Source organism: Gorilla gorilla, chromosome 6, assembly GCF_029281585.2.
Source record: "Gorilla gorilla gorilla isolate KB3781 chromosome 6, NHGRI_mGorGor1-v2.1_pri, whole genome shotgun sequence".
NCBI classification, from domain to species: Eukaryota; Metazoa; Chordata; class Mammalia; order Primates; family Hominidae; genus Gorilla; species Gorilla gorilla.
The window spans coordinates 35,916,614-35,941,005 of NC_073230.2; the positions used below are offsets into that span (position 1 = coordinate 35,916,614).

At 41.2% G+C, this 24,392-nt stretch overlaps 1 protein-coding gene across 5 annotated transcripts in view; it reads left to right on the forward strand.

Moving 5' to 3' along the window:
- The window catches only part of CREB5 (cAMP responsive element binding protein 5), a 415,936-nt gene that overhangs the window by 56,491 nt on the left and 335,053 nt on the right, over positions 1-24,392 (forward strand). For 3 of the 5 annotated variants that reach the window (XM_063708435.1, XM_055347246.1, XM_055347245.2), the window contains exon 2: positions 22,268-22,339. In XM_063708435.1, the coding sequence (XP_063564505.1) occupies positions 22,286-22,339 (54 nt within the window). In that variant the 5' untranslated portion in view covers positions 22,268-22,285. Of the gene's footprint in view, positions 1-8,916; positions 9,029-22,267; positions 22,340-24,392 lie in introns of all 5 variants that reach the window. The other 2 variants (XM_063708434.1, XM_063708433.1) reach the window with 1 other exon arrangement.

Genomic DNA, 24,392 nt, shown 5'->3' on the forward strand with positions numbered 1-24,392 from the left:
GGAAGCAGAGAGACTGTTTCTCTTGCCTCTCTGCAATGTAGCAAGCACAGCTGCAAAAGTAGTGATTTCACAGGATCTGTAGCACCTCACTGGGGCAGAAACAGTCAAAATAAGGACAACTGAGAAGCCAGACTCAGGTAAATTGAAGAAATGAAATAAAAACAGACCTGAAGGGCATAATAACACCTTCCTTTAGAAAAAGTGTTATTAACATAAGTAAGTACTTATGTTTCTCTTGCGGTCTTTCTAGTAAATTCCATCCAGTTTTTACCCAATCGCTTTTATCCTAAACATATGACTGGAGTTAAAAAAAATAAAAAAAGCTCCAAAATGTTTAGCTTAGTTGGTACTTCATAAAAATCGGGAATGATAATGTTCTCCAAGATAATGTCCTATCTCTAATCTGCTGCAAGGGAATTTTCACTGCTGCAAGGGAAAGCTTCAATCAGTCTTGAAAGAAAAGTGTTGGGGGTGGTGGAAAGCCTGTAGGCGTTGCAGTTGGCAGATGTGTGTTTGGTTCCTGGCTCTCTCCTGCTATTGTTTACCTCAAATTTTCTCCTCTGTAAATTGGGGATAATAAAATACTTTTTCAGTAGGGTTGTGGTGAGGACTAAGTCAACGGCAATAAATCTGAGTTGCCTTCTCTTCCTTCTTTCTGACTAAGCTTTTCATGTCACAAGACCAGTATTACCAGTCAGGAAGCATTTCCAAACAAGTACTCCTGCCTCATCCCAAATATGCCCTGAATGGTCGGACTTTTTTCGGTTCAGGTGAGTCCAGATTCTGAGAGATACCGGAAGGGCGCTTAGACGACATCTCTCCAGTGTGTTGACTCCTCTGTGGAGCCTGAGTCTCTCTGAGCCCCAAGGTCAAGGCTTTGCAAATCTGGGCTATGATCCGGAAAATGTAGTGCTCATATGGTTCTGGGCGTCAGAACATGATTGCATATTCCTCAGTCATAGACCACTGTGAGTTAAGGTCCCCATAGAAACAGATGGCACACTTGAAGGGGTAATCAAAGAAAGTGCAATGTGCACAGGCTAACTGGGGACTAGCCACAGCCACAGCAGGGGGCTTTTCCAACCTCTGAGCCTGGAGGGACAGGGGGCCAAGGGAAGACCCCATGGGGGAGGGCCGTAGCTGTGGGAGAGGGGCTGCCTGTCAAGTGTGGAGACACACAGTCACTACTACCCAGTGCCCAGCAGGCAGTGTAGGGCCTTCCACCCTTTAGCCCTCCAATTGAGGGAATCTGGTGGTGGGGAGGGGCAATTGGTAGAGGGCAGCCTCCTAGGGCAGAGGGAAGAGAGGAGAAGAGAATGGATCTGGAAGGGCAGAGGAAGAATTGCCTGCAGAAAGACTTGCCATTCTCTCAGTGAGGGAGGGTCATTAGGACTGGCCATGCCATTATGCAGAATTACCCCCGCTTCCTGGAACTATAGGACAAGGGCATTACACACAAACACATCCCATTATTCCGTCCCTGTTTTTTTCTATCGTTTTGCATGCAGAGAAAGAAAAAGATGTAATACTTCACAGGTTTCATTCCAATAAGTCCTGTCTACTGTTTGCTGTGCATTCTAGGGTACAACTCTGGCAATACATATTGCAGACCTAGCACCTGCTCACAAGACCCTGCTGAGGATTTTTGAAAATGGGTTGCTGCTCCTGGTGATGTTTGCAGTTCTTTATTTTAATTCTGCAAGCAGAAAGAGAAGTTGCTGTTGTGTGGCGATAGGAGGTGTGTCAGAATTTCCCGCATTGTTATGAAGCTACCATGCAAATGTAAATGTTCCCTAGGATGGATAACAGAAAAGCCATCATCTACCTCATGTCTATATCAAGTGGGCCAGGACAGCATCCCTGGAAAGAGGTGGAGCTAATGGGAGAGTATCCCAAGACAAGCTGCAGAAGGAACTTCTTCAGGATGGCCCCTAGGATGGGAATGGGCGTGATAACTCTAGTTACAGGGAGATGGGTTACAGTTCTCTATGAGGAGGAATCAACAATAAGAGAAAATGACGATAGGCAAATGGCCTTAGGAGGTCATTAAAGCTACTGTGAGGAGCAGCTTAAGACAATGGTCAGAACTTCAGAAGTCGTGGCCAAGAGCAGATCCAGAACACAGTGCGTGGGGACAGTGTGAGTTGGTGCCCAGCCTCCTGAACGGAAGTCATTAGTTGCTGAGTGGTAAGGAGAACTTACCACTGGAATAGAAATGAGCCTGTGAACGGCTGTGGTAGACAAGCCATGGGTAGGACATAGTGGGCTTATTTCTGGGATGGAGTTTACATGTCACAGGCTGCTTCCAAGGGCCAGCACCAGGTCCTGTCTGCCAATAGTGCCAAGCACGTTAAAGATAATGCCGAGTCTCTCACAGGGAAAGTTCACGGTCACTGCAGTCTGCTGGCTGCACCTGGATGGCAAGTTCTTTGGGATGTTGTCACATAGACTAAAGCATCAGATGTGTGGTTGAGTAAGATAACCTTGACTGTTCAAGTCCATGAGGATGAGGGCAAGCTTCGATGATTGGATCTGGGACCAGAGACATGGAACATGGCGTCTTACTTGCTGTCTGAGACAGAGACAGATCTGCTCGACCAAGGATCATGGGCAATGGGTTGAGCAGGCACCGGAGTGGGGGAAGGAGGTGCTAAGAATAATAGCATTTCTAGTTCTCCTTTGTTAAATCCTGACTCCTACAGGTCAGTTGAACTCCCTCTTCTGCACTCTCATAGTCTCCCTTGAGACTGGATCTCACTTTCACGGAGATGTGTAGTTATCAGCTTGTGTCTACCTGTCTTGAAGGCCACATATCAAGAGCTAACATTTATTGAGAGTCGACCACGTGCTAAATGCTTTATAGCTAGCTTCTCCTTCCATCTTCACGACAGACCTATGAGGTAGTTGTCAATATTCTTCTTCCTATTTTGCAGACTAGAGAATTGAAATTCAGAGAAATTCAGTAGCATGTCCAAGATCATATAGGTCTTAATGTAAAGAGCAGACAGATGGGATGGAGCTCAAATTCAAAATCCCACGCTCTCGACTACTGTGTGATCTCCTAGAGACTACATCTTTTCTTCATTTAGGACTCCTCAACACCTAGCATAGTTCCAGGCAAGATAGGCAGCTGACAACAATTATATCTGATAAATAAGTAGGGCCAGGCCTGCTGGCATGTGCCTGTAGTCCCAACTACTCAGGTGGCTGAGGTGGGAGGATCACTTGAGCCAAGGGGTTCGAGGCTGCAATGAGCCGTGATTGCACCACTGAACTCCAGCCTGGGCAACCGGCAAGACCCTGTCTCTAAAAAATAAATAAATAAAAATTAAAAATATAAGAAAGTGGACCACCTGTGTACCTGCCATGCTGTGTGATTGCATAATCTAACAAATACGCCTATGGATTTACTGAATCCTGTTGTGCCCTGGGGAACAACATAGAGACAGAGTGATGGCAAAGAAAGTGCTCATTGGAGAAATTAGCTGAGGCAATTAAGAGTTTGCTGGGTAGTCCTGAAATTATAGCTTGTGTTTAAATATATGGAAACAAATTTTAAAAATTAGGACCTTGATTTTTTTTTGCCACATTAACATAAGTTCATACATGAATAAAAATTAATGTCTGTGCCAATGAATGATACTAAAATGCCACACTATTCTTGCTTGTTATTTTTGTCACCAGAAAATAAACCATATTTACATGATTATAGAACCATATGCTTTTCTGAAGTTTTAGATTCAGATTTCATAATGTAATAAGAGCTGGCAGTTACATAGCACTTACCATGTGCCAGACACTGTTCTCAATTGTTTACAGATGTTAACTCTTTTAATCCTCACATACTAATAATCCTTAGGAGGTAAGCACCATTATTATAAGATGCAAGGAAATGGAGGCACAGAGAGGTTAAGTGACTTATCCAAAGTCACACAGCTAATTATTGAAAGAACCAAGATTTGAACCCACGTACTCTTTTTTTCCAATGTAATCATGTTTATTTATTTATTAAATTTAAAATTTTTGTGAGTACATAGTAAGTATATATACTTATGGGGTACATGAGATATTTTGATACAGGCATGCAATGTGTAATAATCATCACATCATTGAAGATGGGGTATCCATCCCCTCAGCATTTATCTTTTGTGTTACAAATAATCCAATACTCTTTTAGTAATTTTAAAATGTACAATTAAGTTATTATTGACTGTAGTTACCCTGTTGTGCTACCAAATATTAGGCTTTATTCATTCATTCTAACTATTTTTTTGTACCATTAACCATCCCCATCTCCCCCTGACTTCTCCACCACCTTTCCCAGCCTCTGGCAACCATCCTTCTACCCTCTATCTCCATGGGTTTAATTGTTTTGATTTTTAGATCCCATGAAGAAGAGAGAACATGCGATGTTTGTCTTTCCGTGCCTGGCTTATTTTACTTAACATAGTGACCTCCAGTTTCATCCATATTGTTGCAAATGACTGAATCTCATTCTTTTTTATGGCTGAATAGTACTCCATTGTGTATAAATACAACATTTTCTTTGTCCATTCATCTGTTGATGGACACTTAGCTTTCTTCCAAATCTTGGCTAATTGTGAACAGTGCTACAACAAACACAAGAATGTGGATATCTCTTCAATATATTGATTTCTTTTCGTTTGGGTACATACTCAGCAGTGGGATTGCTGGATCATATGGTAGCTCTATTTTTTAGCTTTTTGAGAAGCCTCCAAGTGGTTGTCCACAGTGATTGTACTAATTTACATTCCCACCAACAGTGTATGAGGGTTCCCTTTACTCCACATCCTCGCCAGCATTTGTTATTGCCTGTCTTTTGGATATAAGCCATTTTAACTGGGGCAAGATAATATCTCATTGTAGTTTTGATTTGCATTTCTCTGATGATAAATGATGTTGCACACCCTTTCATATGTCGGTTTGCTATTTGTATGTCTTCTTTTGAGAAATGTCTCTTCAAATTTTTTGCCCAAGTTTTTATTGGATTATTAGATTTTGTTCTAGAGTTGCTTGAGTACCTTCTATATTCTGGTTATTAATCCCTCGTCAGATGGGTAGTTTGCAGGTATTTTCTCCTATCCTTGGATTGTCTTTTCACTTTGCTGATTGTTTCCTTTGCTGTGCAGAAGCTTTTAAACTTGATATAATCCCATTGGTCCATTTTTGCTTTGGTTGCCTGTGCATGTGGGTATTACTCAAATCTTTGTCCAGACCAATGTCCTGGAGAGTTTTTCCAGTGTTTTCTTGTAGTACTTTCATAGTTTGAGGTCTTAGATTTAAATCTTTAATCCATTTTGATTTGATTTTTACATATGATGAGAGATGGGGGTCTAGTTTCATTCTTCTGTGTATGGATTTCCAACGTTCCCAGCGCCCTTTATTGAAGACACTGTTTTTCCTCCAGTGTATCTTCTTGGCCCCTTTATTGAAAATGAGTTCACCGTACATGTGTGGATTCATTTCTGGGTTCTCTCTTCTGTTCCATTGGTCTCTGTGTCTGCTTTTATGCCAAAACCATGCTCTTTCGGTTACTATAGCTCAGTATAATTTGGCTATTTGGGGTCTTTTGTGTGAACCCATATACTCTAAAACACTACACAGTACTACAGAGCTGGGGCTTATTGGGCATTCACTACATGCTGCATTTAATCTTTATCACAACGCTGTGTGAAAAAGAATTGTTTTGTCCATTTTATAAATAATAAAATTAAAACTAAAAGAACCTTAGACATTTGTCCAAGATAAAACAAATGATCATCTGCAGAGTGAGGCAGGCCCTGTAGACTCTCCTGGTATCCTTGCTATCATCACACACTTCCAGATATACTTGTTTTATCTTACATTGAGTTTTTAATTTATCTTGAACAGAGCCAATCAATGTTCATAATAGAAAAAATATAAAATATAGATACAAAAAATGCATTATCTCATTGTCCCACTGTAGCCACTATTAATCTGTTAATGTTTGGCATTTCTTACATATAAAATCACAATAAGATAAAACACAATTTGTCAATTATTAAAGTTTTTGACCAACCTTCAATGGATAAACCAATTCTTTACATTTAAAATAATTACTCAGTTCTGTAAAGCAAACCAAAACCAAAACAAATCTAACCTATGGAGAGAGAAAAATTTTATTTGACATGCTTTCCATCCCAACAAAAACAATCTCTAGCCACTAAACCCAAAATACGTCATCTTATAGTCAAAGCAAAAAAAAAAAAAAACATAGTAATGAGATTGTCTTAGGTTTGGTTATATGGGATTGAAAAGGCTTCCACATCTTGTTTTCAAGGTGAATAAGTGTCTTCTGATAGGAGAAAAGTAGTTTTATTATTATAATTATAGCTAATGTATATTGTATATTTACTATATACTAGAAATTATTCTCTGCACTATATGTATATGTGTATTTGTGTATATGCTCATTTAATCCTCAAAAAAATCTATGACATAGGTATTATCTCTATTTATAGATGAGGAAATATGCGTGGATAAGTTAAGTTACCACTCCAAGGTTACACAGGTGTGATTTGACCTCAAGCTGCAACTACAGTGCTGGCCGGAGGTGGCTATGTCACAGGGGCTGTGTTCTTTCTACCCCTCACCGCTAGGACAACATTCTTACTTTGCGGGGAAGTCTAAATATTTATTTATGCATGGGATAGGCTGTGTGTTTTATTGTATGAGAAGGTGAGCATCTGTTCTGTATCAGTCTCTATCTTGGTCCTGAGATGACTTTAACCCTCCCAGGATCCCCAGAGTGAATTACTAGGACCCTCACGTTTCACTTGGGGATGGAGGAACAGGTACTTCCCTCCAAGGTCTCTCTCTGCAGCCTGGAATTCCTCAGTGCTTCTCTGTGCTCTGAGAATCAATCTTAGCCCTGGTTGATTTGAGGCTTGCCTGCTTTTTTCTCTTACCTGGGGCCTCTCTCTTTCTTGTGGACCATGCTGCAGCCTTGCCAGCCTTCTTTCAGTCCCTCAGACATGCCAAGCTCTTTGCTTTTGCTGTCCTTTCTGCCTGGACCACCCTCCCCTGCTTAGTCTTCAAACAGCTCATATGCATTTGTCAAGCCTCAAACTAAATGTCACCTGTCCAGAGAGGTAAGCATTACCTCCTCCTTCAGAAAACTTCCCCAGGCTGGGTGTGGGAGGTTTGCTTGAGGCCAGGAGTTCAAGACCAGCCTGGGCAACATAGTGGGACCCCATCTCTACAAAAAATAAAAAATTAGCCAGGTGCAGTGGTGCATACCTATGGTCCCAGCTACTTGGGCGGCTGAGGTGAGAAGATCATTTAAGCCTGGGGGATCAAGGGTGTAGTGGGCTGTGAAGGCACCATTGCATTCCAGCCTGGGCAACAGAGCAAGATCCCATCTCTGAGAAAAAAAATAAAAAGCTTCCTTGTGCACCTTTCTCTCTTTATCACATCACCCTCTTTATCTCTTTCAGTGAACTCTCCAAAATGTGCTGTTAGTTTCCTTGGTCACTTTTTTGATTTCTGTGCTTGTGTTTTTTGCTTGTTTTGCTTTTTGTTTCTTTGCCTTGTAAGGTAAGCTCTGTGAGAACAGAGGCCTCATCCTTCTCATTCAGTGTTTTCTGCCCCATATCTGACACAGTGCCTGGCCCTGGTAGGTCCTTGGGAGACTTTCACTGGAAGACTGAGTCTTCTGACAGAAGATGGGGAAGATGAGGAAGACAGTGGCTTTCCCAGATGCCTTAAGAACGCTGACCCTGCACTGTGCTCGGCTGAATGAGGCTGGAAGCAGCCAAGCCCGGGCAGGGATCTGAGGTCAGTGGATGAGAGCAGACATAGGCTGCTGTCCCATGTCTGGAAGGGCCCAGTGCCCGGCTTATTTGGCCAGATGTTCTTGGGAGTGTCTCATTGTCACCTTTGGGTCCATGACCCTGGCCCGTGGCAGGGAGCCTCCCTTGTACTTTGAAGATTTCTAGCGAGTGTTTTAGGGTGTGCCTTTAAGTGGCTTTTGTGCACTGTGGAATTTGGCTCCTGACAGCCTCATTTTTTAACAGACTATCTGAAGCCTGGTTTTGTTGTTTGATTTTGCTTTCTTTTCTTACCTTACTCCACTGACTCTCCTGTTTCAGAGGGCATCCAGTGCTGATACCGAGCAAATTCTCTCCCTCTGAGAAGTCTGCTGGGTGTTGGGCAGCTGGGGAATGAGGCTGTGTGGAGAGGGGAAGTTTTCTCTTAAGCTACTCTTTTTGGAACTTTCTTTGAGTATTACTAGTAGGAGAGGGATTTCAGGAATGGCTTGGGATGTCAGGACTGGTCTGCGTAGGAAATCTGGAGAATAAGTGAGTTTGGACTTCAGGGTGCGTGCTGGGGAATCCTGACCTCAGTTTCCGCGGGTGTTGACTGGTAACTATTGGTTTCAAATGCGAGATGGGAGTCTTGCTCTCCCCATGTGTGGGATGTGCCCCGTGGGGCTGTGTTTTGTAGGCAGTGAAGTTAAGGCTTGCCCAGAAAAATAACATGTTTTCCTTGCCTGGTGCTTGAGCTGTTTGCCCGATGACTGGCTGATTGGTGGTTTGCGAAGAAAGGAGGCACTAGTTAACTGGGGTGTCCGGAGGATTTTTGTGTGTGTTTGTGTGAGTAGTTTTTTCTGTTTCTTTGGAAACAGTAGAGGACGGATGAGGAAATAACGATCATACTACTACTTAGAACTGCGTTTAAGGTCCTTGAGGCATCTTCCAAACATTAACTTGATGTCACTATTTAAATAATGCTATCACTTCGAGAAGACCAGAAATCCTTTGATGTCAGTATTGAAAAGGGGGATAGGAACACTGAGGGCTTTGGAAGTAACTGGGAATTTCGGCACCCTAACTCATATTCTAACGGCTTTACCCTGTGCTGTGTTTCCTACAGAGGCACTTAGTGGAGGAGATAAATCAAAGCTCTGCCTAATCAAGGCTTTCTTTCAGCCTTGATGGAAAACACTTCTTTGAGATTAAAAACGCCTGACACATAGGATGTGATGGTATGTGAAAGATATGCTTTCATTAAATAAAATTTTGACTACTCCCAAGCATTAAAAAATTCAAAATCTGTTAGGCTTTCCACATATATAAACCTTTCTGCATTGGGAGGTGACCAGATTTTAGGGACAGAAGTATTGGATTATTCATCTTTAACTCCCTGGTGCCCCAAGTTAGGAAATGTTGCTGTTATGGAGACGGCATCTCTCCATTTTCTCAAGAGGCTGAAATGACCAGATCATTGATTATATTATGACTTCCTTTTTTTCACAGCTAACTAACACTTCATGCATTATTCAGAAGTGTTTTTTTTTTAGGCCAGGCGTGGTGGCTCATGCCTATAATCCCAGCAGTTTGGGAGGCTGAGGTGGGAGGATTGCTTGAGTCCAGGAGTTCAAGAGCCTTCTGGGTAACATAGTGAGACCCCATCTCTATTTTTTAGAAAAAGTAGCATTTTTAAAATTAAATATCACATGGGATATTTGGGGAATAAAGGGAGAGAAAGAAAAGAAAAAAATAAGGAAGAGTGAAAATAAGAATAAGTGTTAAGATTAAGAAAATGTAGTGTACTAAGGAAAACGTAATAATGAAAAGAAGATTTGACTTTTTTTTAATAGTTCAAGTGGAGAGTGGATATAAAGAGGGTGTCACAATCTGTGTCAGTCTTATTTCCCATGCCTCCAGGTGAGCCTAAAGCACCTACTGATAAGAAGGCTGAGTTTCTCATCTTATCCAGGTGTCTTCTGAACTCTCCTTTCTTCCTGCCTGGCTGGGGTTCAGATTGCAGGGACAGGGTAGCCAGGCACATATGGGGACGTGGCCTTGCCAGCAAAGCACTTTACTTGCATTCTATGGCTAGGAGCTGTCTTCAGGAAGGAAAACAGACACGTGCAGCTCCATCTCCAGCCCCTCCAAGCCCAGGGTGAGGAGTCCCTCTTCCCTGGCTTGCTCAGCAACCAACAGCCAAACTTCACCCCAGAGTCAAGTGACCTATCAAACCCGTCTTCGTCTGGCAGTTATTTAACTTTTATAACAACTGTGAGAAGTAGGTATTGTCATTGTTGTAAAGGAGCCCAACGCAGTGGAATGAAAAACAAACGAACAGACCAAACCTACCCAAGCTTATAGGTTGGCTGGTACGTGGCAGAGCCAAGTTGGAACACAGACCTGTCTCCGAGGTCCTTCTCGAGATCATATAGAAGACAAAATAATTCTACTTGGCAGCCTTCAAGTAAAAAGTTGGCAGATCAGGATTTGCTTGATAGTTGCTGGATTGTCAGAGAATCATCAAGTCAGGATATCTTTAAAGAACATTACCTTCAACATCCTTTGGAATCTTCAATCTCTCGACATATGCCACCAAATGTATACATAACTCTGTGCCATGCGCCACCTCTGCAACTCCATGTCTGCAAGTTGACTGTACTCTAAAAACAGCAACCAACATTGCACAGCACTTTGCAGTTTATGAAGTGCTTTCCCAAATATCCCACTTGATCCTCCCAACATCCCTGAGTCAGATAAAATCTATATCACCTATAGTCTCTTTTTACAGGAGAAAATTAATATTCAGAGGAGTTAAGTAACTTGCCTAAGATCCCACAGCTAATGAGCAAAGGAGATTTAATTGTTTCTTTTCTAACATAAAATCTGGTTTACTAATCACGATATTAGGTTTACCATAAATAATATAGTTTTACTTTTCAGCATTAAAAGCAAAATAAAGCCTAAATTTAAAAAACAAACAAAATCCCACTTCCAAAAGAATTAAAAGATTGCTCCAGGGGTTATATATGTGTGTGCAGCTTGAACTGGCATCCTATTATGAGAAATATTTAGCTGTGAAAGAGGAGATGATATGATATTTTATGTAGTTAATGAAACAGTTTTGCTTTCTCATGGCCTCTGAACTCTCAAAGCACTTTACTAAAAGTACTTTATGGCCATTAAAATTCTGCTTTTCCACCATAGACATCTGGGTACACTTCCCTTTCCTTCTGGAGAATCATTGCCCAGAGGGCAGGAACTGTTTGTGCCAAGCTTTCATTCTCCTAGCATGGGGCCTCATGCATGGTAGGTGCTCAGTGACGATGTGGGGAAGAAGTGAATGAATGAGACCTGCGTCCTTGGTTTCTGATTCTGCCCCTGGTGTGTGCCCAAGTTGAATCATATTTGAACAAGTTCACTGTGATGGGTAATCAATCACTGTCCACAGGCCACTTTCCCTGAAGCAGTTTGTGAACAATACCCCATCAAGGGCAGCCACAATTTCCCAGTGTGGATTTGGGGGCTGGCCTTTTCCCTTCCCCTTTCTTCAGCCTTTCAATAGGCATGTCTCATAGGCCTTCTCCAACGTCCCCACTGGGTGCTGCCTGCACCCTCTTCCCCTTTTTTCTTTCCCTTTCAGAAGGATCCAGGTTCTGGGTTTTTCCCAGCATATGATCTACACTCCCCTGAGCAAAGAGACCACGTTCATGCGTAGGAAGGGCTCCTAGGTTTGGGAGCACAGGGGCACTTAAAGAAATCCTCTTTCCCTTTTCATGCTGATTTGAAGTGTGGATTCGAAAATGGTGCTGTTGTTTGGGGGCCTGAGCCCTGGGGCAGAAAAAGAGAAGGCCCTGCGTTTGTTTATTAATGGCTTGGACCTTTTGATGAATTGGAGTCTGGCACAGTGTTAACCTCTCGTGGGTGGTGGGGTTCAAGGAAAAGGCCTTTTCCTTCCATGTGCTTTTTCCAGAGTGTTTTAGTGGATTTGCAGGCTTTAGTGAGTGATTCTTTGTTTAGTAGGAAGTTGAGAAAGATATGAAGGACTTTTCTAGTCCATGGAAATAATCTAGGAATCCCCCAAAACACAGCTTATTAGCTGGGCATGGTGGCTCACACCTATAATCCCAGCACTTTGGGAAGATGAGGCAGCAGGATTGCTCGAGCCCGGGAGTTTGAGACCAGCCTGGGCAACACAGGGAGACCCTATCTCTACAAAAAGTAAAAAATTAGCTGGGTGTGGTGGTGCACACCTGTGGTGTCCCAACTATTTGAGAGGCTGAGGTGGGAGGGTCCCTTGAGCCCTGGAGTTTGAGGCCACAGTGAGCTGTGATCACTCCAGCCTGAGTGACAGAGAGAGACCATGTCTCAAAACAAACAGACAAACAAAGAAACCCCGCAAAACCCCACACAGCTTATTTCTGCACTTTAAACATATTTAATGATCCTTCACTCTGGTGAACGTTGTGCAGAAAGGTGGGCCAAGTGTTTTGTAGTTGCTTCCTTATGAGATCAGTATCCTCCTCATGGTACAATACGAGCTAGGCATGAGTTTTGAGTCTTGAGCTTGTTTATCAGGATGAAAGGATCCCTGTAAAGTGTGTGAATATATATACATATTTATATATATTATATATAAACTTCTCAATAAGAAAACAGGCCAAAAGAAAAAAATATGTATATGTGTGTGTATTTTTGCTCTTTTGGACTGATTAAGCTTTCTTACTGAGAAGTTGGTTAAGAGGCAAAAGTTTCCCTAATAAGTATTCTGTGAGCGGAGGGCTAATGGTGCCAGCAACGTTAAAGCAGAATTCAGAAGCTTGTGATGTTTTCTATTTAAGTATAAAAAAAAGAAAGGAAAACACGTTCTCTATGATGGAGCTGTCCTCTCAGTAATAATAGAAAATCAACAAGGCAATTATCACAAGTGGTAAGGCATTGGAGTAGGAGATATATTTGGATGCTGGGGCAACTCTTTCTTTTGCTACTGTTGAGTCAACACTGCTGTAGATAAAGGTTAAGTTATCTGGACAGTGGGAGCTGTAGGTGGCCAAACCAGATAATTTACCTAGAAAAAGCCACCCTAATTGATACCAGCTTAGTCATCTCTCTCCTCTATGGACTGAACCTGCAAGGGTATGCTTATGCTTAGCTTAAATGTTGGCAACAGACCCCAGCCCTCCCTCACACTGACAGGGAATGATAATTTCACATACTTTTTTGAATATTCATAAAGTTTTAATTGGCATTGAATCTGGCCTTGTCATAAGCTTAACTTTGCCCGAGTTTTTCAGAGCTCTTGGAAAAGTATAAAGAGGTGGGGACGCACTTAGTCCCTTCCTTTCATCTCCTCTTCTGTATGTGGTCTTTGTTTTCATTGTCTCACTCATCCTGTTGTCTTATTCTTAATCTGCCTTTTACCCTAAACTGGGTGGCATGGGCGAGGCAGTTGTGGGTACTTATACTCTAATTATTCTTGCAGAAGCCACACTATTGGCTATCAGATCAGGAGACTCCAGTGTTGCACAGAACCAGTCATTCTGTGCGTTGCAGAATATCCTATATCCCGGGCCCCTTCCCACTAAATGCCAGGGTGACCCCCTTCTAATAATAGCAGCCAATAATTGGTTTCACATATTTCGAAATCCCCTTACTGGGCCACCCAAGGAAATGATGCCTTTTCCAGGCAGGCAGATGAAATGTGCCTTTTGCTAACATTTAGAAAGAGAACCTTGTTCGAATGATGAGAGAATCTTCAGATGGCATAAGATTTTTGCCTTAACATGGCCTTTAAGTGACCTCCTAGTACTGTCAAATGTTCACACACTTGACATTTGAAGCAGAATGTGTGAGGAATCTGAATCAAGGCTTCGGTATATTTTTACCCTGTGTTCAACGGACATCGTGAGCTGTCTCAGGCTCAGAACACAACTGCTGGCTACTTCAGAATACAACCTGGGAATGCCCCAGCTTTCTGCTGGGGTCATGGGAAAAAAGCACCCAGTATGATACCATCATTCTCAAATGTCTTTCAAGAGGAAGTCAGTAGTGGTAATCATAAGAGTTAATAGTAAGATGAAATAGTCTCTTCCTGGTTTCGCCGAAAGCAGAGTGGTCTGGCTTGGGCATCACTGGGTTTGATGCAGTCTCACATGTGGTAGCTCACATTCATGCAGAAAAAGACAAATTTTCAGATGTTTTGAGTATGACTTCAGCCCGTACATTGGATGGACCAAATGTATATTGTTGCTGAAGGTATAGATACTTATCTAGAATAAAAATCCAAACCCCCCCCCCACATTATCCAATAAAAATCATCTGCATGTGTGAAAAGAAAACTAAGACTAGACTAAAAAGTTGTGACTCTTAAGAATATTTAAAGATATTTATTTTACATGAAAATTGTTTAAAAATCAAATGCACTCAAACTGCATTAAAAAGTTTCTATCTAGAGGCAGAGTAGTACCATTTGGGAACATGTTCCAATTCTAAAGAGGCAAATTTTACTGTAGTAGGGCACAAAGGGAGAAGAGAAAACTATACTGCTGAACTTTTTCTTAGATTTTCCAAAAGGCAAGCTGCTTTCCACCAGTATGAAGAATAGATCCAGTTTTGCACTGAATTTCTTTGCTATCATAGTCTTTTCTCTCAGGAGTTCATGGGGGCAGTTATTTTAAATTACAATGAAATACTTTCTTTTCTGGAAAAATAGAGATGACAGGGTCGACCTAAACTTTGACTATGTTTTGTTCCAATTTTTCTTTTTTGTTTTCTTTCCTTTTTGTGCACAGCGAGAGCAGGTAAAAAGGAAGAGAGTTTGCCACCAGTCAGCATGTTTTCTGAGGTTATGTTTAGTCCCATTAGAAACAAGCTAAATTATTTGGTTACATTCAATATTTCCTTCAAAACCTAAGAATCTCTACACTTGTGTTTTGTTGACCACACACATGTCAAATAAACTTTTGTTTTAGAGATGTGATGTCTTCTGCAAGAAAGTATGTTGTACTGGATGGTAACAAGGGGACAAGGACCTAAATGCAGTTCATACACATTCAGCGACTTACTCAATATTGCACCTCTCATGCTTCACACAAGTGCTTATTACCAAGTATGTTCTGAACTATTGAACCCATAGAGAGGAAAGCTATAAGACAGGATTATGTGAAACAAAAATCAGAATTAGCCAGTAACTTTGAAAAAAGACCTCCTATCTAAAGAAACATATGGAAAATTTAAAAAAAAGAAAGAAAGAGGAATCTAACATATGAAAACCCAATCCCACTGGAATGTTTTTCTATACACAGCATAAACGCCACATAAATAAAACCACAAACCTCTGCAGAAGTACGTGAGAGGACGTGAGCCCCCAGCACTCTCTCCTGTTACGGCCCCCTCTGGGAAGTAAGACCCGGGTTAGTTTCCAGAGACAAAAGCTGTTTGGAAATCCTTCCTCCTGGGAGCAGTGGGCCTCATTGGAAGGGAACTTCTGACAGCCTCTAAGCATAATATAAAGTGTGACGCAATCCCAAAGGGGGCTGTGATTCAGGTTGTAGGATTCTGAGCTTTTGGGATACCAGGGGATGGCAAATATCTTTGAAGAACAGGGATATTCTTCTGGTTTGAACAGAATAGTAATCTTTAACTGCAGTGTTATGTGTCAAGTTCAGGCCTTCCGGGGGAGACTACTGGCTCTAAACTGCCCAGGAACACACCCTCTTCACGCCAAGTTCTGGTGAAATGTTCACTTATAAGGTACAGCCCCAGTCTTGGTCTTGTTCCCTGTGTAAATCTCTGGTTTGAAAACCTTGTAGCATTCAGGCGTTTCAAGCTTGAGGGCTGAAATGTCACTTTTAAAGCAGGGTTAAAAAGGTCACACAGCTGCAAATAATAATAGCCCAATGAAATTCAGATTCTGACTGCAGCCCGCTTCAAGAATAACACTGCAACAGGAAACAAGACCACGAGATCCTTTTACCAGTAACGCTGGTAAGAACACTACTGATAAAATGAGTATATGCGTGTGTCTGTGTGAGACAGACAGACAGACATAGGAGACAAACACACAAAGAGAGGAGAGAAAGGCACACATGGAGAAATAGACATGCAAAGAGACAGAGGGAAGATGCCCACAGAAAGAGAGAAAGACACACACAGACACACAGAAAGATACAAAGACAAACACAAAGTAATTGATTTTCTTGGACTGAAATTCAAGGTGTTTATTTTTCTGTTGAAAGTTACAATATTCAGGTTTGAAAAATAAAGATATATTTGAAATCCAGAGGGCTTACTTTTCTCTTAATTTACAGTTAGCTTCCAATAGTTATGTTTTCACATAATACCTCTTTGAATGGTCCTGTTCTACAGTGTTTTACTACAATGGCACTGTTTTGCAGATGAGCAAATAAGATAATGAAAGATGCAATATCCCTCCCAAAGAAAGAAATTCTTAGCTCCAAATTGCATATGCAATTCCTTCCCAACAGCTAGCCACATGTGGGGATAACCTACCTGCATCCTTGCTTTGAAAGTAGAACCAGGCATCTTTGAAGAAAATAAATCGAGAGTGTGTTTTTGGTGAATGTGTGTTGGGTTATTATTGTGTGTGTCCCCTTGCCCTTCTGACAGATGTATTGAGATAAATATTTGCTTTGTTTCAGAAACACGAAGTGCAAATTGGCCATGGCCTTAACTAATTTAATTAATAAACAACATTTGTTCCTAGGCAGAAAGCAGGATTGATGTGGAGTGTCACACAGTGTGACTGACTCAAGGTGCTCCTGTTTTCCAGCTGTTTTTGGTATTTCAGGAAGGTCCAGTTTCCTCCTCTAGAAACCTTTTGAGGTCTCATAAGCTCAACAAGGCAGGAAGATCTGTTTCGTGTGAGTCCTGCCAAGAAGGCTCTTCCCACACTCACAGTAGAGTGATAAATGCTGATAAATGTTGTCAATATCATGATTAAAATTCAAGCCCCCCTTTCAGATTTATAATGCATTCATTTCCAGGTTAACAATATCAGAGGTGACGGGGACACAGCCATATTGTTAGTGCTCACTGATGCTCACGATTTCAGTTTGTAGGTTTGAAGTTCCCATAACTTTTGGTATTTATAAGAGTACATGCCAGGCTTTCAGATTAGAACAGCCCTTTTAGTGTCTTACTATTTATTATTGCAAATTCCATATCACTGTGTGAGTCCATCTGCTGTGAATGGAGGAAACTTGTGCCATCCCACTAAGATTAGAGTTTGATGTTAACTAGGGATTAGTAATGGCTTTCTACAATTTACATGGGCAAGCATCACTCTTGGCTGATTACAGCAAACCAGGTGATGTCAATTTTTCCCCCCTCTGGGCTTAGTTGTTACCCTTAAGTTTACAATAGGTATTTACAGTATATTGTGTAGGCTGTCCATGTTTCAGTATCATTTGCTTTTTGCAGTGTTTGCCTTCCATGAAATGGTATTTCCAAGTATATCCCTAAATGGCTGGCAAAGCATTTGAATGGATTGCATGAGACATTGTGGACGATTTCCCATTTTAGACCAGGAATTTGTGGGGTCAAACACTGAACAATGAAAGTGATTCTTGCTCATTGCGAGGCCAGAGGAATCCAGTGGCAGTCGAGGGTTTGAATTGTAAATCAAGCTTGTCATCTCTTTGTCAACCATGAAAAACCTCAACTCACTTTATGTGCTATTAGGATTTGTTATCAGAGTTTTTTTGTTATCTTCCTCAAATTTGAAGGAAATTAAAATCAGGAGGCATTTTTTTCTAGTTGACTGTTGATTCTGAATTTTGGAAAAGAGGAACAAAAATGAGTACCGTTTAGAAAATATTAAATGATGAGGCAGCATCTGCCACAATTATGACAGTGTCTAACCAAAGGTATCGGACTACTCAGTGTCCTTCAAAGGTTGCTTCATGGGGGTCATACTCAGCCCACATGTGGTTAATAGACTGGACTTTAATGATGCCAATGTCCATGGCAACATTAACAGACAATTTATAATGAATTAATACATTTACTTGTGAGATTGAATAAAATTAGATTCACTCATTGTTTCTACTGAAAGCACCTTTGACTTTTTTCCATGAAATCTGGAGAGATTTCTTCTCTGGCCATAACTGTCAACAGGTAGACTGAGTGATCCCCAAAACTACTTACCTCACCAATAATTTGATTCAGGGCAAACATTGAAAACCACTGCCTCAGGAGTAGAGAATGGGCAAGCTGTTTGGGGCAGTGTATTGTGATGATTCAGGATCATTATCCATTCCACAAATATTTATCGAACGCCTACTATGTAAGCTCTATGCAGTGGAGCCTAGGGTATGGCAGTTGCCAAGCAAAACTTGGTTCATTAAAAAATCCAAGCCAGTAAAACAACTGAATGGGAAATGAGAGGATGAGGACTCAGGGAGAACAGCCTCGTTCAAATCCTGTCTGAGTAATTTGCCCCCACCTGATGAATGGTTAAAGAATCTATGCAGGGCTTTATTTAATAAGAGTCTGTTTGAGAGAATAATTATTACAATATGTGCTAGAAAAGAACCATAATAATAGACCATAAAAATAAACCATGGCTCTTGACTAATACACTAGACGAGATCATACTCGTTGATAAAAGTAATAAAGCCTACATGGTAGAGAGGTACCATTTAGAAAAACTATTGCAAACACCTACACAGAAAGGAATTAGCAAGAGAATGCTGTTTGCAGAGGGCTAAATGTGGGAACTGCAGGGCATCAGAATAAAGCAGTTGAAGTTCACACACTTACAAATACACACCCACTCACTTCAGACCTCATTAATCACTGAAAACTTATTTTAGCAACTGCCATTCCACTTGAAGACTTTTATTCCAGTATTACGTTGCTAAAACATATTTGGTCCATGGGATCTTTGGCATGTAATACATTGATACAGACTCACTTATGTGGTAAAATAAAATAGTAACATAACAATTGTAACCCAGTAGAACCTATCAATGACTAAACTCTAAGTGATTTGAGGACAGACTGTATTTCTCAACTTGTGTCTTCTGAGGCATGATTTCTTATACTGACATATCTCAGTGGCTAACAGATTAGATTGCTCATATTCCTCTAAACATATCATCCACATCATGAAGACTCAATTAAGACAGTAGAATCTATGTGGCTGAGCCTTTCGTTGTCTTCAAGCACCAGCATCATCCTGTAATTCTAAGGTATTTGCTGCAGCTCATATGCAAATGCAGCCATTAATTAAGATAAGGCAAACCATGTTGATATCGGACAGAATTGCCAAAGTATTAGCATTATGGGCCTGAATTTCTGGGGAATGTCAGTACTTTGGTAGGTCAGGGCTTGGGATGGAGTTGGGATTACGGTAGAAAAATACTTTTTCCTCATACTTAAGTGTCTGGGCTTGGTCAATCTCTTCCCTACTTTGGCTTATTAATGAATCTCTTTAAACTTTCAGCAGTAGCACTTCCAGTCTTGATCATCTTATTTCTGTTGCTTGGACATTAATCTAATAGTTATCATTAACGACCACTTTCAGATGTAGGCCATAAATGTGCGTATATGAAACTTTCTCATTTTACTGTCACATCATCTAATGTTACCTGGTAAGAATAACATTCTACAGTAGCAACTAAAACTCTTAAGTGGCATCCAAGAAAGACTCACCTTAGGCAAATAAAATAGTACTTTATATTTTATAATTTTATAAATAGATAATATTTAATATTAGAGTGAAGTTTCGGTAACACTTTCCCAAAAAAACCCTCCAAACAACACACAAATATACAGACATCTCTCCATAATTTGAAAATATCTACCAGGCCCCATAGCCAATATGATGAGGAATGCGGTTGCTGAAGTTTGGTCTTTATGCCCCTCTTATTAAGGTATGGACCTTAGGCATGGAGCAATTAAATGATCTGGCAATGGTCAGACAGATGAAAGCTACAGAGACAGAGAAGTTCCAGGAAAGCATTTAAATGAATTTACTAGAAAACTAAGATGTAGTTAATTAATGGATAGCCCGACAACTCTGTTGTTTATTTTGACTTGGATCAAAATCATTTTCTCAGCTTTAAAGTCACCTCTTATTTTGAGACTTAGTAGCACCTTCTCAGTATTCATAGTGGGGAAGAGAGATGCTCTACAATCAGTGATGGCAAAATCAAATGAACAGTGAAATGTGAGAAGTTATTTTAATTGCTCGGCACTCCCCAGACAAGGGCAAGCAGAAAGATCCCAAAGATATTTGTGTCTTCTTTCTTCTTCTAAATATAAGACAGTAAAGGATTTTGAACAATATGCTTAATACAGGAAAGCTATAAAATTATGGTAATCACTGTATTCATGGGTGGCCAAATGGAGAGTGAAAATGCATCGCTCTGTGAAAGTTGGATAATTGTGAGAAATAGTGGTTTGAATAGGTTTACATTTTAAAATTTCCTTTATATTGCTTTAAAATATCTGACTGACAATGTTATCTCAGGCAAGTCTTTTCACTTTGTGCTTCAGAAAAGTGAAAGTATATATATTTTTTCCCAAAGAATATTGTCAAAAACATTAGTGTTTGTGGGGGAAAGCTGTGACAATATACAAAGTACCATATAATTGGTTTTGGTTGAAAGATAATGAAGCTTCCTTCAGACAAAAGCTGATTATTCTATGACTCCAAGCAGAACTTCCTATTTCAGGGTCCAAGGTGACTTGTGAATCCTATTGGAATCACCTACAAGTGGCATTTTAAGAAGGCAAATTACTTCCTGTGTGCACAGTAGTAGTAGGTTTTAATTCAGTAATAGAGCCATATACTGTTAGCAGCAACGTACAAATCAAACTCTAAAAATGGTAAAAAAAAAAAAAGGGGGGGTATGATATAGAAAATTATTTAAATTGTGTGACTTAACTAAACGTGTATCTCCTATGATTTTAAATATATATGTGTATATACATATGTGTGTATATATATATGTGTGCATATATATATATGTTACTGTGTGGATTGGTAACCACAAAACCATGTATGCTATACTTACATTGGCTTTTGGGAGGATTTGCAAAGGTAATTTTGACTACATTCAATTTTTGCCTAAGGTACGCACCTTAGAATTGAACTACAGCAGGGTGTGGTGGCTCATGCTTGTAATCCCAGCACTTTGGGAGGCCAAGGTGAGAGGATTGCTTGAGTTCAGGAGTTTGAGACCAGCCTGGCAACACAGCAAGACTTTGTCTCTATTTTTATTTAAAAACAAAACAAAACAAACAAAAACTGAACTGCTACATAAGAAAAGACTACAGTATAATTTAACATGTGTCTGATGTTTATTTTTGAGATGGAGTCTTGCTCTGTCACCCAGGCTGGAGTGCCATGGCGCGATCTCGGCTCACTGCAACCTCTGTCTCCTGGGTTCAAACGCCTCTCCTGTCCCAGCCTCCAGAGTAGCTGGGATTACAGGTGTGCACCACCACGCCCGGCTAATTTTTGTATTTTGAGTAAAGATAGGGTTTCACCATGATGGCCAGCCTGGTCTCAAACTCCTGACCTCAGTGCCGATTACACTAGTGATCCAACCACCTCAGATTAGATTACATTATCGATCCAACATTAGTGATCCTCCCGCCCCAGCATCCCAAAGTGCTGGGATTACAGGCATGAGCCACCATGCCTGTCTGATTATAAGGTTTTTTCCCTGAAAGCTACCTTATTCCAGATGATGTATTTGGATCAAGGGGCAGCAACCTTAATCTGCTGTTAATTTCAGGTCAGCTTATAAAGCCAAATTAATGAAATATCCAACGTTATGTTTTTGGCATTTTTGGATTTCTACTTACTCCTGCGTACTTGGATAACTTTTGTTGAGGCACATCAAATGCCTGAGATAAGAGGGAATTGAGGACCACGGTTTGCCACCAGAATCACTTGCTAAGCTGGTGCCACAGCAAGTTTGTAGTCCCTTGGGAATGCTGAAGCTTGCTGGGGTGGTTGTGGGTGTCTCATTTCACCTGTTGCTCAGGGGTAGCATTTTCATACTGGCAGTTACCCACTGATTGCCACTCCTCTTGCTGTCCTAAGTAGCAAATCCCAAAAGCTTTCAGCAGGACTGGACAAGGGTTGGTGTACACTTTGCCTGAGAACCTTCTTGCATAGGTGTGGTCTTTCCTGGTAGTAACACCCACCAGGTGGTTTTCCACAGGGAGGATTTCTGCTGCTACCACCCCATAGCAGTTTTCTTCCAAGTACAGTCAGTACGCACTCGAGTAAAGGACAGTAGGAGCCCAGCCTAGGTGAGCCCAAAGAACTACAGCCAAGCAGGGCCTGTGCTCACTCATGTTAATGTTCTGCTCATCTAATTTTGGTATTGGCATAGAAAGGGGGCTCTGAATGATTGCCTTTCTCACGTTGCTCAGGTAGAAGCAGAAGATATTCATGGATTTCTTTTTCCTTCCTCCCTTTCCCTCTGATCCTTCAGATTTATGAGGAATCCAAGATGAATTTGGAGCAGGAGAGGCCGTTTGTCTGCAGTGCCCCAGGCTGCTCCCAGGTGAGTGTGCGGATCCTCCCTGCTCTGACATGCAGGGCCTACTTTCCGAAAGGGAAGCAACTCTCACCCGGCAATCATGCCTGCCCTGGGCTTTCCTTCTTTACCAAGACACCACCAAAGTCCCCCTCCCCATCAGTATCGTGATCATCATCATTTTCATCACCATCATTATATTCTGTTTTGAATGGTTTGAAATACTTCCCTCTTATCCCCTGAAAGGTAGCAGTGTTAGGCATTTCTGCCCTTAACTTCCTCCTGGAAGCAAGCCAGGTGTATCCTGCCCACCAAATGTGCAGAGCCATCATTTCAGAAAGAGGGAAGGAGAGTGCTTACTTTTACAAAAGCCACTTGAATATACTGGCTGGGCTTCGAGATTACTGATGAAATAGCTTAACATCATAGGTTAAATTTTATTTTGTTTTGTTTTCCAATTTGAGTAAAAAAACCCCAAACTCCCTATAACTCTTCTAGAGTCTACAGTTTTCCTACGTATGTGAACTTTAAGAGGAGAAATTGTCCTGCTGTGTTGGATTAAATCTCTTTTAGCCTCTGATGGCTTCCATCAAGTGGAATTAGTGTGGGAATTCGATGAGATACCGCTGGTAGAGTGTTTAATATAGGGTCTGCACACAATACGAGCTCAATTATTGTCCACTGTTGTTACTACTATTGCTGCTGCTGCTACTATTATTATATTGGAATCTATCTCTTTGAAAGAAATTAGAAACATTCATCACCTAAAATCAGAGTTTTGCACTTTACCTTTGGAACGTGACAGTGACTTTTTCTACTCCTGACCCTTTGGGTGTCTCCACATTCTAGTCATTGGAAAATAACTAGCGTGGTTGCTCTCATGCCTAGATCTTCATTCTGTGGGATATAGGACAAGTTTGGAACCCACAGCACAGGGGTCTTTCAGGTGTGGCGAGTTACAGTCTTTCCCTCACTCTCCTGCCTGTTTATGTGGTGGGGTTGGCAGTAGAGCATGGAGCAATGCTTAGCAGTCAGATGAGAGCTTAATAAGAAGGATTCATTGAGGACCCTTCTTTTTTTTTTTTTTTTTCTGAGACAGAGTCTTGCTCTGTCGCCCAGGTTGGGGTGCAGTGGCGCGATCTCTGCTCACTGCAAGCTCCGCCTCCCGGGTTCATACCATTCTCCTGCCTCAGCCTCCCAAGTAGCTGGGACTACAGGTGCCTGCCACCACGCCCGGCTAATTTTTTGTGTATTTTTAGTAGAGACGGGGTTTCACCTTGTTAGCCAGTATGGTCTCGATCTCCTGACCTCATGATCTGCCTGCCTCAGCCTCCCAAAGTGCTGGGATTACAGGCGTGAGCCACCGCGCCCGGCCGGACCCTTCTTATTAACTTCCCTAGGGAGTTTGTGGAGGATTCTGGGAGCCTTTTAGAAGGAAGAGGCCATAGAAATAAAAGACATTGTTGCTGGTGTTATCAACCACTAACTGAACAACCAGAGTCCTTTGCTCAGGTTCTAGAAGTTTCACCAGGGCTTTGTGTCAATGTTTATTTCCAACTTATAAATAAGAAGAGCAGTGCAAAAATTATTTTGAAGCAAACTGGTTTGGAGATGATTTTGAAGTAGAAAACACTTGGAAAAAAACAGAGTGATAAGTAACTGGTAAAAATCCTGCTAGACCAGGACTCTTCATTGTGGATGCAGAATGTCACTCTACTAAGTTACTAGAGTAACTAAATTAGAACTTAATTCCTAAGGTAGAACTGATTCCCATTCAGCTTCTTTAAAGAGAAGTCTTGATAGCCAAAGGGAATCAGATAATTTGAGCAGTTTGCTTTGCTTTGGTGGTGAAAATGTCACATTACGTTTGATTCAACTCAAATCTCTCAACACACTTTTTGGGAGCCTACTATGTGTCAGGCAATCTGATTGCTCTGGGGAAACAGTAATCACAAGACATATGTGTCCGTGTCCTCACAGAGCTTCTAGTTTAGGAATCAAGTCTATAATCAGATGATCAGTAAATTAGTTAATTAGTCAATTGCAATTTTCCATGAAGGAAGGCCATAGGCCACCTTGA